General features: G+C 37.2%; 1 protein-coding gene across 1 annotated transcript in view; it reads left to right on the top strand.

The window, feature by feature from the left end:
* COL6A5 (collagen type VI alpha 5 chain) overlaps positions 1 to 13,603 on the top strand; it is a 105,677-nt gene that overhangs the window by 57,725 nt on the left and 34,349 nt on the right. Inside the window, exons 29-34 of the mRNA XM_049766087.1 lie at positions 3,075 to 3,110; positions 3,222 to 3,258; positions 6,513 to 6,524; positions 9,036 to 9,520; positions 10,452 to 10,542; positions 11,659 to 12,312. Of these exons, the coding sequence (XP_049622044.1) occupies positions 3,075 to 3,110; positions 3,222 to 3,258; positions 6,513 to 6,524; positions 9,036 to 9,520; positions 10,452 to 10,542; positions 11,659 to 12,312 (1,315 nt within the window). The remainder of the gene's footprint in view (positions 1 to 3,074; positions 3,111 to 3,221; positions 3,259 to 6,512; positions 6,525 to 9,035; positions 9,521 to 10,451; positions 10,543 to 11,658; positions 12,313 to 13,603) is intronic.

Genomic DNA, 13,603 nt, shown 5'->3' on the forward strand with positions numbered 1-13,603 from the left:
CATTCCCTCCACTTTTTTATTTTTTCATAGGCACAGTAAAGCATTGGGGGAGAATGGGAATTCCCGTGGCCTAAGAGATTCAGGGCTTCTCCATCCTCGAAACATACCATCATGGAATCAACCCCTGGCTCCATAGATACTCATTACCTCATCCCAAGGGCTTTTTATGTGGTGCCAGGAAACTTTCCTCTCAGTTGTGGGTGAGAAAATGAGGCCACCATAGCTAGCGGTCTTGGTATTTCCGCAGGTCCTAGGACAGGGTCTAGGTGAGAGTCTTTACGGTTCTAGAGTTTCTGTTCCATCATTGTTGTTGTGTTCAGTCTTCTGTAACAGATGCTCCCTGTTTTCATTCAGTCCCTAAGCCAAAGTAAGGGATATTATGGATCAAAGGGTTCTGCTCAGTCTCTGTTGTCAAAGTTGGGCCTCTGTAATAAGAAATCCTTTTTTTTTTTTTTAAATAAGAGTCCTGGGCTACAGTCTAGGGTAGGGTTTTCCTTATTGGTCCCAAGGAAAGTTCTGCCCAGTCGCGGTTGTCAAAGTCAGTTTTCTGTAGATGGTGCTCTTATTTTTCGTAGTTCAAAGGACAGTACATCTTCTGATTTCCATCCAGTGTTGGGTGAGGTGATAGGACAACCTGGTCTTGGGTCAAGTTGTCATTTCCTCGTTGTCATATCATAAATGGTACAGGTTGGTGCCAGAGCGGTGTTATAATTCTCCCAATGGAGTTGGTTTCTGGTGTTGCCCGGAGCTGTATCAGTTCTACATCTGGGATCTGGGGTTTGGGGTTCAACTAACTGTCCAATATCCTGGAGACTGGGTTGTAGCCACATGACTCATGTCCAGGATGGGAGGCACCCTTGTGTTATAAAAAGTGTGAGGTCTTATCCCTAGAGGATAAGATCTTATTTCTGTGTCTATGGTTTCCCCTTATTTACTGTGCCCATACAAAAGCGTATGGTTTCATATTGGATTGGATTGCTGGTGCTATTCTGGGTAAGGATGACAGGTTATAGTCAGTCTTTGTGGTCTGTTTTTGATCTGCCCTTTTATCCCAGGCAAGGCTTTTTGTACCAAAAATTTTTGCATTAAAAATGATAAGGATAGCGAAAATATGTATACATTAAAATAGAACAGATAAATAAAACTGGACTTAAAAAAGAAAAAAAGTTATTTGAAGAAAACAAGTAATAGTTGAGTTTGAGACATGTTTTGCAGCATTACAAAACCCTATATTGTCCTTTAACTGGGTGTTTTGCTGAAGCTGATTCTGGTATCATGCAACAGTCCACGGTTTGATGGGGGTGAGAGGGGCCACCAAGCATGAGTCAGCAGTCATGTTGGTTGTAGTTCTTTGTCGAGGCATTGAGATGAGGACCGAGAGGGTGTCTTTCACTGAGGAGCTGGATGGTGGTCTGTTGGGCAGAAGGTTAGTCTTGGTGTCTACCCAGTTAGGAACAGTAAAAGAGGGACAGAAATCCTGGCATATGCACTCCTCTGGGTCCAACTGCAGCCTCCCTCTCTAGTTTGAAAATGCATAGGGGACGAGTTTCCCTCCTTCCACTGCCCCCTATAATTTATAAATTTATTATTATAAATAAATACATTTATTTTCTCTTTTTATGTCCTTAAGCCTCATTCTCTTTTATCTTAAAGTCTTGTTCAAAGCTATTCTCATAGTTTGCCTTTTAGGACATAATCTCTCTACACAGTGTTGATTTTCTGTAAAATCCCACTGTCTACTCTATTATTAGCTAGAAACTGTTTCATGCTCTGTTTAAGTGGATATGCATTCTTTCCTATCTTCTGATATAACTTGTAAAAGAATGATAAGACTCTGCATATTTTAGTTAAGATGAACAATTTCCTAGGTCAAGAATAAAATATGTTTTCCTTGGTAGGAAGAGTCATGGTGACCACAATATTTCTAGTTAATATCACTAACATACATTGAGTCATCACACATTTATTGAGAATTTTAACACCTACTTGGATAGATAGGTGAATTGATGGATGATGGATAGATGAATAAATTGCTATGTAGACAAATGTATGTATGTATAAATGATTGAGTATATAAATCAATGAATGGATGGATGACCTAATTTAGAGTAGAAATTTTCTGGCTGAAGTAATTAGGTCAGTGAAGAGATCATGTGATAGTATTTTCTGAAGCCAGCAATCAAGCATTTATCAATTGCTTTAAGGAAATCCAGTGCACAAACATGTTAAGAACCAACAACCAAAAATTATTTATCTTAATAATGGAGAGGAAAGAAGAAAAAAAGAAGAGGAAAGCTCAAGCTGTCAAGATAGAAAACCTGTATTATTTTTATTAATCTTCCCTCATTCTTCTCACTTCATTAATTATGTTCCTTTGGTACATAGCCTTCCATTATTTATTAGATCAATTTCTATGCTCCTCTTCTTTGTAATGTCTGGATCCTTTTATATATTAGAGATTGAATTTTGCTTGTGTTTTAAAATACTTTTATTTGTAATATACCCCTCATTAGTCCTCAGTAAGTTCCTCTCTTAAAAATAGGCTGTTTACAATATTAACTTAACTTGTGAGAAATACCTGCCAAGTAGCATGTCTTAGCATACATATCTTCAACAAATACTTTTTTTAATCTTCTAATCCTAAAAAATAGTAATAAAACTTACTGTGGGTAGATATTAGCATAACTGATTTTACCCTAAAAGAATGAAGTTAATACTTTTGCAATGTTGGATAGAGTAGGGAAATACTATAATCACCCACTTCAGGAATGCTTTAACTGCTCTGTAGTAGCTGCACATTAAGAATAACAGGATTGGGCCCGGAGAGATAGCACAGTGGTGTTTGCCTTGCAAGCAGCCGATCCAGGACCAAAGGTGGTTGGTTCAAATCCCGGTGTCCCATATGGTCCCCCGTGCCTGCCAGGAGCTATTTCTGAGCAGACAACCAGGAGTAACCCCTGAGCACCGCCGGGTGTGGCCCCCCCCAAAAAAAAAGAATAACAGGATTTTTCCTGTGAGCTTAATTTATCACTGTAGACTCCAGTTTGCATAACAATAATTTGTTTTTCCTCTAGGGTCCTAAAGGCATGCCAGGATTGCCTACCTATCCTGTAAGTATCTTTTTATTCATAAAATAAAACCCAACGAAAAGTAAGCAAGGCCTAAAGTAAGCATGATACACACGGAGGTGTAATGTTTCTTTACTCTCTTCTAATTTACAGTTATGTGACTTGATCCACTTCCTGCGGAACAAAAGTTGTAAGTATCTGTGTGGCATGAAATTAGAGTATCTATTAGTGATTGATGAGGGCTGTTAGGGTGAGTGCATTGTGGGTATTCAGAATAAGTATATTGAAATCAGGTTTGAAGGTATGTGTCTTCTGCAGGAGGAGTGTTGTGAGTGCTCACTGTAGGAAGAGTTTGTGTGAAAGGAGGGAGTAAAAGTAAATTAGAAAGCATTGTGCTTAGGTCCTGAGGTATGATTCATATGGGGAGAGAAACAATTAGAGACCAACTTTATGAACAAGCTCACTCTAATACAAATTGTTATACAAAATTACAGAGAAAGCATAGTGTTAAAGGTTGATCATGGGTGGTTTTACATTGGAGAATTAGTTATTTAGTAAATATAGTCTCTGTAGATGGTAGTCACTAGTCCTGATAAAGAGGGATCAATATGGAGTAGCATGGGAAGTTTCCAGAAAGAAATAAAACAGGGGTCAAGAAATAAATTGTTTGGCTTTGGTTTTGTAAAAAGGAAAGTGAGATAGAAAAAGCCAGTGATTTCATTGCTAAAAACTTACCCGAAGGAAATAAAGCAAAAGAACAAATCATAATCTAATATTGCTATTATGACAAAATATTCATGTATTATAATTAATGCACTTCAAAATAATTTATTTGTAATGTATCATCTAATGAAAATTAAACAGATATGGCTTTTAAGACTCAGGAAAAAGATGAACAAAATTTTTATTTAAAAGCACAAATTTAAATTGTCTTACTGCTTTTACATAAGTATAGATACATAAGAGTACATACTAGAAATTAAAGTAGGAAATTGTAACAACTGATTGTGTTAGGGTGGTAGGATTTTAGGTGATTTGTCCTCATGCTTTTACTGTGATAGATGATAATACTTATACAATTCCAATCGGATGAAAAGAAAATTAAAATATTGAAGAGACTTTACTGAGTACCACAGAAAAATGGATTCATTGCAAGTGTGTGGCAAGGAAAAGGCAACAATGACAAAACTAAAATTTAAAATAATTGGAAGAACACAGGTGGAGAGGCAAACTATCAGGAAAATTTACTTTTTTAAAAAAATTGTTGAGTTTGAATATCTTAGAAGTAGAGAAATCCCACTTGTGCCCCTAATTGAAATCATCTGCAGGCATCTGATGCAATGGGACTGGGATAATGGTTAGAGCCAGGTAAGGAGACTAGGAGATGACGTCACTAACATGTTTGTGAGCTGCAAGCCACATGGATGGGTGAACTTTTTGGGAATTTTAAATATAGGGACAGAAACAGAAACCAAGTGGATGAACCCAGAAAGACATCTGAACAAAAAGAGTGGGGCCAAAGAACAGCAAAAATGTACTGCAGACAAATCTTACTGAATGTGGGTAAACTTGAAAAGAAGCCAACAAGCAAATGGGGCAAAGATCCTGAGAGAGAGTACCTTTATGGAAGACTGTTATTTCTTAAGGGGTAGGATAGCTTTCTAGAATAAGGGAAGAGGGAGAAGACCAGAGGGAGTAGATGGGATAAAGAGCCACTGTCAGGGAAAGTAATGTGTGATCTAACTCCTTCAGAAACTGATGGCCTTCCCAGGAAAATCAATGAGGTCAACCCATGGAAGACAATATGAGGGGGAAGGGCTGACAATTCACCTGGGAGGTTTGGGGACTGCAAGGGGTTTCCCAACTTAGAGTGAAAGGCGTTAGCCAAGAAAATCATAGGCGTGGAAAAGTGCAGTTTATATAATCAGGTTCAGTTCTGATGTACTGATGTGAACTCCAAAATACACAAGTGAAAAGAGATTTTGAGTGACAGGACTTCAGAGGTCATTTGGGTGAGTTCACGTGGTACATGACATCATCTAGGCCTTCAGGATTGAACTCCAGTTCTTTGCCTTTCAGGGATGAGGTCTTGAGTTTTCAGGAAGGAGCTAAGGAGGAATGAAGGGAGAGAAGTGATTACGAATAAATGAACGGATACCAAATGATAAAAATCTTGAGGTAGAACCATCTAAAGAGGGACTGATATGTTTTTTGACAAGCAACCTTTGAAAGACTCACCCCAAAACATATCAAGTAGTTTTTTCAGTTACCTCACTTTTCTGACCTTCACTAAGTATAACTGTTTCCATAGCATGCATTACTAGCTTCACAGCTGGCCTGTGTATTTATTAATATAGGGATGTTCCCAGGAGGGAAGAAGAATCTGATTTAGGCCTTGAAATTCAAGGAGGCTGTGTGTTGTGTTGCTGTCTGCTGGCAGTTAGAATTTCAGAGGACATTAGCTTAAGATAAATGAAAGGTCACAGTAGAGTTGAGGTGAGGGAAGCATATAGGAAAGAATGGATTGAAGGTCAGCCTGTTGCCATTGTGAGTAAAACCTTTTTTCACATTGAAATGGATCACTTGCTTCCTAGAAATTGAGTGGAATGACCATTGAAATTTCCAGGCCTATTCTTTCTAAAGATATGCCAACATTTCTCCTGATTCATCACGTACTTCCAGAGCAAATCACTTAAAGAAACCAGATGCTGTTTATTCATGAGAAACTCTAGGGAACAGGGACACATTATCTGTCTAAATGTAAAGACATACAGGCAGAGGCAGAGGAAGGATATGGGGGCATTGGTGGTGGGAATATTATACTGGTGAATGGGGGTGTCCTTTTTTATAACTGAAATTCAACTACAAACATGTTTGTAATCATGGTGCTTAAAGATATTAATTTAAATAAAAACCAAAAAAATGTGGAGACAATTCAAACACCAGGGTTTGTTGTATATGATATATATGTATATGATATATGTATATTTACTATATGTGCATTTATGTATATATTATTTGTTTGTCAGATGTTGATTAGGAAAGAATATAACACCTCATTAGGAAAGAATATAACACCTTGTCTACTAAATGACTCTCACAAGGCTATAAAAAGGGGGAAAATAGATTTTAGCAATCTTGCACTTTGTTTTAAGCCCATCTATTATGCTTCTTCAAGACAATGATTAGTGTTGAGGTTTCTACATTTCAAACAATGTCTGCTGTCTTGGCTCACCAGGAGAAAAGGTCAGGAAGGTTTACAAGTTAATGAAATTCCCTGTACATCTTCCTGCAGCCCCACAACCTGTGTGACCATAATTTAGTAATGTTTATCATTTGTAAGTAGGGATTAAAAATATCAGCCTTTCTTGGAATTTGGGTTATTGGGATTGTTTTTATTTGTATCATATAATATACTTTTCTCTTTCTCTCTCTCTCTTTTAGCTTGTTGGAAAGGTGAGTTTTCTAACCATGTTTCTTGATGAAATAAATACTGCCTCTTGACAAGACCAATTTTAAAGAAATTCTCATCCCCATGGACAAAATAGACTTCTCTGTTTTATGCCAGCACTTCTGCTTTGGAAGACTACAGCTGCCAGTGCTGTTCAACTTGATTATACTATGATAATTATCAAACCTGCGCTTTCAGCATGACTAATCTTCCTGGGTTCTATCATAGCTTTCCACTTGCTTGCTCACAGAGCAATTCTATGTAGCTGGAGGATTTGGTAACAAAGCATGACCACATTAAATATGCATTATATTTCCTCTTCCCCCTGTGTCACCTTGGCCCTGTCCTCCTATCATGAACGACCTTCTAGGACCTTGACTGCAATTGGTGCCACCTGATACTGCAGACACGTCAGATGAAGTTGCCTCTAAAAACTGACTCTGTCAACCTCAAGACCTGCTGAAATGGGTTCTTTGGAAAGAGGAGGATAATTTGAAGCTTTTCTCCAAATTGTCAGCCATTGACTTTAATTTTACCACATACAGAAAATGTCAAAATATGTATATAAGTGGCCCACAAAATGGCATAGACTTGAGTGAAGTTTTGTTAGGTAGCCTGCTGGACACAAGGGAAGAGTGACAATACAAAAAAATAAAAATCACCTTCTTCTTAAAGAATCTGTAATGTCAGTCATAAGGGTACTTGTCTACCCCTTCACAATTACAGTAAAATCCCCTGATTAAGAATATAAAACTAGGGGCTGGAGAGATAGCATGGGGGTAAGGCATTTGCCTTGCATGCAGAAGGTTGGTGGTTTGAATCCCAACATTTCATATGGTCTCCTGAGCCTGCTAGGAGCGATCTCTGAGCATAGAGCCAGGAGTAACTCCTGAGCACTGCTGGGTGTGACCCAAAAACCAATATATGCATGCATGCATACATACATACATACATACATACATACATACATACATACATACATACATACATAAAACTATAACATGACACATATTTTTTCTATTGAGATAGTGGTTGTGATATGGGAGATACTGAGTTGATTTGCTTTGGGGTTAGTCAGATTAGACAACAGATAGGTCTGTTCAAAAAATTTCTTTTTCTCTTCCTATGTTCAAACCTTAAAAAAGGCAACTAAAAATTGGGCTTGATACAGATTCCTCATGAAATTTCTAAAATTTAGCCATATATTAATGTTACTACATGCAATCATCATTAATGAAAAAGTCATTGTAAAGTCATGACTTACATTGGGGAAAAGTCAGGGACTCCCTGAGATTCCTCCCTCCTTGGAAAGAGGTTTTTCTTCTGTAGTCACAAAGTGACTTTACTTCACACTTTTTAGTACAGTAACTAGATGCTGTACCAGTATATTGAGGACAGATCTACATTTGCTTTATCTTTTGTGCCTATCTCTCAGTGCTTACTCTCTTTAACTTTGTGAGTATAGAATAAATATAATTGTTCATGTTTTAACTAACTTTAGTAGTAGTAGTAGTAGACTATTTCTGAACATTTTTTTCACTTTTATTTTATTGAAACTATTGTGATTTACAAAGTCCTTCATACTTTGGTTTCAGACATACAATTAATCATAGCCCAATCACACCACCAGTGTCGACCTCCAACCACTAATGTTCCCCAAGTGTATCCCATACCACCCCCTGCACCTCAGCCTCCTAGTATAACACACCCATTTTAAGTTTAGATTGTTAAAGTTTGAGTGTCTTGATTCCATTGTTGTTGTCATTGGCTTGAATATTTAGTTCTATTCTTTTTTAAAAAATTTTTATTGAGATCATTGTGAGTTCTATTCTTTTTTAACACTACCAATGCACTGAAACTACTTGGTCACTGGCCCCCATCCTGCCATATTGTGTTTCTCCTTTTCCACTTAGTTTTCTTCCTTTTCATCACTATACTCTGGAGCCAAGGATGTTTAAGACAACTCCCATTTAGACCATTGCATTTCTTCATGCAGTTATTCTAAATACCACATATAAGTGATACCATTGTGTATTTCTCCTTCTTCTCGCTTACTTCATTTAACATATTATCTTCCAGTACCATTCATATTGCTGAAAATTGCATGACTGCTCATTTCTTATAGCTATGTAGTATTCCATTGTACATATATATATACATATATATTACACACTACATCATGATTCACTTGTATGTTGTTTCTGTATATTTTTTGAGAATGGATTTTCCCAATTTCTAGTAAGTCTTGATTTCTTTTTTTATTACTTTTAAAGAATGAACATGCAATACAATTAATTTTTGCATGAGTTAAGTTTGAGCACATGCAAAGATTTATGTCACAAATACCCTAGTCCCATCAGCCCCACTCCTTTCTTCACTTTTTTTTCTTTCTTTCCACATATCTACCACTTGCATGTTTCTAGACTGGTTTAAACCAATAACACTGGAGGGAAGGAATGGGAAAAGCTTTTCATCTAACAAAATAACTTAAGTTTATAATCTTTTCACTTTTATAGACAGGTGTCCAGTGTACCCAACAGAGGTGGTATTTGCCCTGGACCAGTCCTTTGACATTGGAGAATCAAGATTTAATGAAATGCGTGATCACATCATTTCCATTGTGGAGGGCCTTCACACCAGGACAAATAATTGCCCTGTAGGAGCAAGAGTGGTAGTGGTTTCCTATGATTTCACTATCAATTATCTTATCCGTCAGTTTGACTACCACAGCAAGAAGCAGCTCATCCAACTTCTGTCCCAGATTAATTATCAACCCCCAACAGGAGTCCAAGATATTGGTAGTGCAATGAGGTTTGTGGCCCGGAATGTGTTCAAGCATACCTCTGCTGGGACCAATGTGAGGAGGGTGGCTGTGTTTTTCAGCAACGCACAAACTATCAACATGGCATCTGTCATCACAGCCACCATGGAGTTTAGTGGCTTGGACATCAGTCTAGCAGTCATGGCTGCTAATGAAAGGATCTTCCTTGATGCTTTTGAGGTAAGAAATTCCCTTGGCAACTACTTTATGTTTTGGATACTGATCCTGATGAGCTAAGATGGTGAAGAGTCAGAAAAGAAATACGACTTCCTTCACTACATTGTCATTTTCCTGGCTGTTTTGTGGTCAGGATCCCTGAAATCCAATGTTGAATAATAACAGTACCAATAATGGGAGAAGCCAGCTTTTCACATCTTTTATAATCTTAGAACTTTCCATATTTACTCACAAATTCTCACAACCCTCTGAAGGAATGCAGCTGTCATCTTTAGGTAATACATGACAAAACTGAGGCCCCGAGCACTTTTTTAATGAAAGGATACTTTGGGTATTATTTTGCTTGTTGATTCACTATGTGAAAACCAAATGCTTCCTTGATAAGTCAAGGAAATTTATTCACAGGTAAAAAAACACATGCTCTTCATTTTTTAATCCAATGAATGTACTATCTTTCTGGCCATGAGATGTGCCCTTCTACAGATAATGTGATTTCAGTGGAAATAGTTTAAATAATTACCTTTTATAACGAAAGATAATTTGCCAATGTAAAATATTTGCAGAAAACAACTTCAGAGGCTGATGAGTGGTACCTAATCTACTGGTGCTCAATCAGAAGTGTGTACATTTTCAGTAATAATCACAGGCATGGAAATAGCAGTGGGATTTTAATATTTGCCCACATCGAGTCAATCTAGTCACATTTTGTGGCAGTTTTTTTTATAAAGTAGAAATGCTATTTTAAGTACATTTGTGGGTATGTGTGGATCTCTGTGTTTAAGAGAGACACAGACAGAGACAGGGAAAGAGAATGTGAATGAGCAAAAATATGAGTTAGGTATTTCTCAACCCAATCCTTAAAGCAGGTACACAATGATTTTCTAATAGTGACTAGGGAAAATAAAAAAACAAGCCTCTACTTTCTTCTCAACAGTTTGACAACACCGGGATGTTTCAGGCAATCCCTAGTCCTCCAGGAGTAGAATACATACCGGACAGTCTTTGGCGCTGTACACTTTGCTATGGTAAGACCAGTGAGAAGAATTTGTGTCAAAATGCTTGAATGCTTTCTGGATGAATTATTAAATGTGGCTTTATCTAAGATTTCCATTTTTGATTACAGATTCTACTTAAACTTCTAGTCTTCTAATACCATATGCCAAGATTTTACTGTATGTAATATTTAAAATATCTATAGCAAAAATTACTTTGACTTGGCTTAATTAATCAGATCAATTATACTAACTTATATGGCTTTTACTGTAAACAGTTTAGTAATCTTTATTCAAAGTCTGTAAAATATCAAGCATCTATTTTTTTCCTTTAAAATTTTTTTTAGAGAGGCTACATCTGGTAGTACTAGTGAGCCCAATTCTTGGCCATGGTCTTCCAAGGATTAAATTCATGGTTTCTTATCACTTTAGCTGTCTCTTATCTTTGTTTTCTAAGTCTCCTTTCAAAGACCTTTTTAAATAGTCTGTAAGTAAACAAGAAATATTGCTACATTAAAAATGTCCAATAAATTGAAACTGATTACTCTGGACAAGAATTGGGTGCTGAAAGGAGATAAAGTAATATGCATGGTACCCCTTCATTAATAATAGTGCAAACCACAGTATCAAAAAAGAAAGAATAAAAGAGAAGCTTGCCCCAGAGGCAGGGGTATAAGTGAAAGGGAAACTAGAGACATTGGTGATGGGAAAGTACACTGGTAAAGGGTAGTGTACATTCTATGACAGAAACTTAATCATGAACAATTTTGCAAGCACAGTGTTTAAATAAAGTAATTATACTAAGGCCAGAGTGGTGGTGCCAGCAGTAAGGTATCTGTCTTGCCCACACTAGCCTAGGACAGACCACAATTTGATCCCCCAGCATCCCATATGGTCCCCCAAGCCAGGAGCGATTTCTGATTGCATAGACAGGAGTATCCCCTGAGCGTCACCAGGTGTGGCCCAAAAATAAATAAATAAATAAAATAAAGTAATTATAAAAAATAAAAATTAGAACTACTTTAAATAATATGAGGTTTAAAAGATATTAATAATGATTAATTTTTGCAATCAATCACTGGATCATATGCTTAAGATCTCATTCTCTTGTGCCAATATTGAACCAATGTTTCTTTTCTCTGTTTTTAGATAAGTGTTTTCCGAATAATTGTGCCAGAGAGATTTTTTTACCTGAAGATTCATTTATTGATGTAGCCTTCCTCATAGACAATTCTAGGAGTATTACCAGTGATGAATTTAAGGCTTTGAAAACCTTATTGAGATCAATGCTTGGCAACTTTAAAATTTCTTCAAACCCTTTAGCCGCACATTTAGTAGGTGATAGGATTGCCTTGTTGAGCTATTCTCCTCTGGATAGTTCCAGGAAAGTGATAAATATAGAGTTTGACTTTACAACTTTTAATAATCAAGACCAAATGGAGAACTACATCCAGACTAGCTTCCATCAGCTAAATGGAGAAGAAAACATTGGCTATGCCCTACGGTGGATCATAGAGAATCTCTTTCCAAGAACACCAAACTTAAGACAACATAGGGTCATCATTGTGGTGTCAGCTGAAGAAAATAAAGAGAGAAAAGACTTCCTAAAGAGGATGGCCCTGAAGGCTAAGTGTCAGGGTTATGTCATATTTGTGATTTCCCTGGGCTCTACACATGGAGATTACATGGAGGAGTTAGCCAGCTACCCACTTGATCATCACCTGATACAGCTTGGGAAAATTCATAAACCAGATCTGGATTATATTGTGAGATTTCTAAAGCCATTCGTGTACTCAGTCAGACGTAAGTCATTATTCAGTTGTTTTGCTTTGTTCTAACACATTAGTTCTTGTTGATAATATTTATAATCCAACATTGTATCAACAAATATGGGAATTAAATTGGGTGTGAATCAGATGGAACAACTTTTATTTTCACATTAAATGATGCAGTCAGGCCTTATTTGTGGTAGTTTGTCTTAACCAAAACCTTTGCTTTAGAGAGTTCAGAAAACCTGGCTGTCCCCTATGCCACATCCTAGCTTCTTTCAGCCTGAAAGAATCCCAGCAGTTATTAGTCATTAGATAAGTCTCGAGGATAAAGATATTAATATAATTTTTCCTGCACATCCTGTTTGCTTCCAACATGGAGAAGCATAGGGGACCAGAATGATCTTGTGTTGCTTCTAAAATGTCTGAACATGCAGTGAAAGGTTAGACTTGATCTTAAATACACAAAGCTTCTAGAGCATTCCTGAATATGTGCCTGGAAAACCCAAAGCACCTCTGTGTGGCTCTAGCATGTCCCGACCTTCAGAATCCAAGCAATAACTCTTTCTTAGATTTAGTATTGAATCCATTTTTTGGGTATTAAATAGTTTTCAGGGTACCACCAGGCATGGCCTCTGAATTCTCTGAGCACTGTAGATAACCTCCCACAAAGAATCTAATCAAATCATAAATCTTAGTAAAAAATGCTGGTATTTATTCAAAGGTGTCTAGAGGCAAGCCTGAGAGTCTCCATTTTTAAGATGCTCCTCAGTGATCTCAGTGCTTCTGACCCATGAGGACTTAGAGTAGCAAAGCTTTTAGCCTGTGCTCTACAAAATATTGCATCAACCCATTGGACTGATGCAATTCCACAGACGGATGTGAGAGAGGGAAACACAGAAAGTAACAGTAAGCAGCTCTCAATCCTGGAGGCAGTTTGACATTATTCTGGCTGCAGAGGAATCTTTCACTGAACCATATACAAACCTAAAATATAAAATTTCAGAAAGGTAGATTAAAAACATTCATCTTTTTTCTTTATTTTATTGAAACCATTGTGATTTTATTATAAGTTTATTATACTTGGGTTTCAGACAATGAATTATGGCCAATCCCACTACCAGTATCAAACTCTCTCCACCAATGTTTCCCCAGTGCATCCCCTACCGCCCGCCACTCCCCAGCCTTCCAGTATAACAGACCCATTTTTAAGTTTAGATTGTTAAAGTTCTAGTCTCATGATTCCACTGTTGTTGCCTTTGGCATGGATATTTAGTTCCTTTTTTAACATTACCACTTCTATCCATGTTGCTGCAAATGGCATG

This window comes from Suncus etruscus, chromosome 20, assembly GCF_024139225.1.
Source record: "Suncus etruscus isolate mSunEtr1 chromosome 20, mSunEtr1.pri.cur, whole genome shotgun sequence".
Taxonomy (NCBI): Eukaryota; Metazoa; Chordata; class Mammalia; order Eulipotyphla; family Soricidae; genus Suncus; species Suncus etruscus.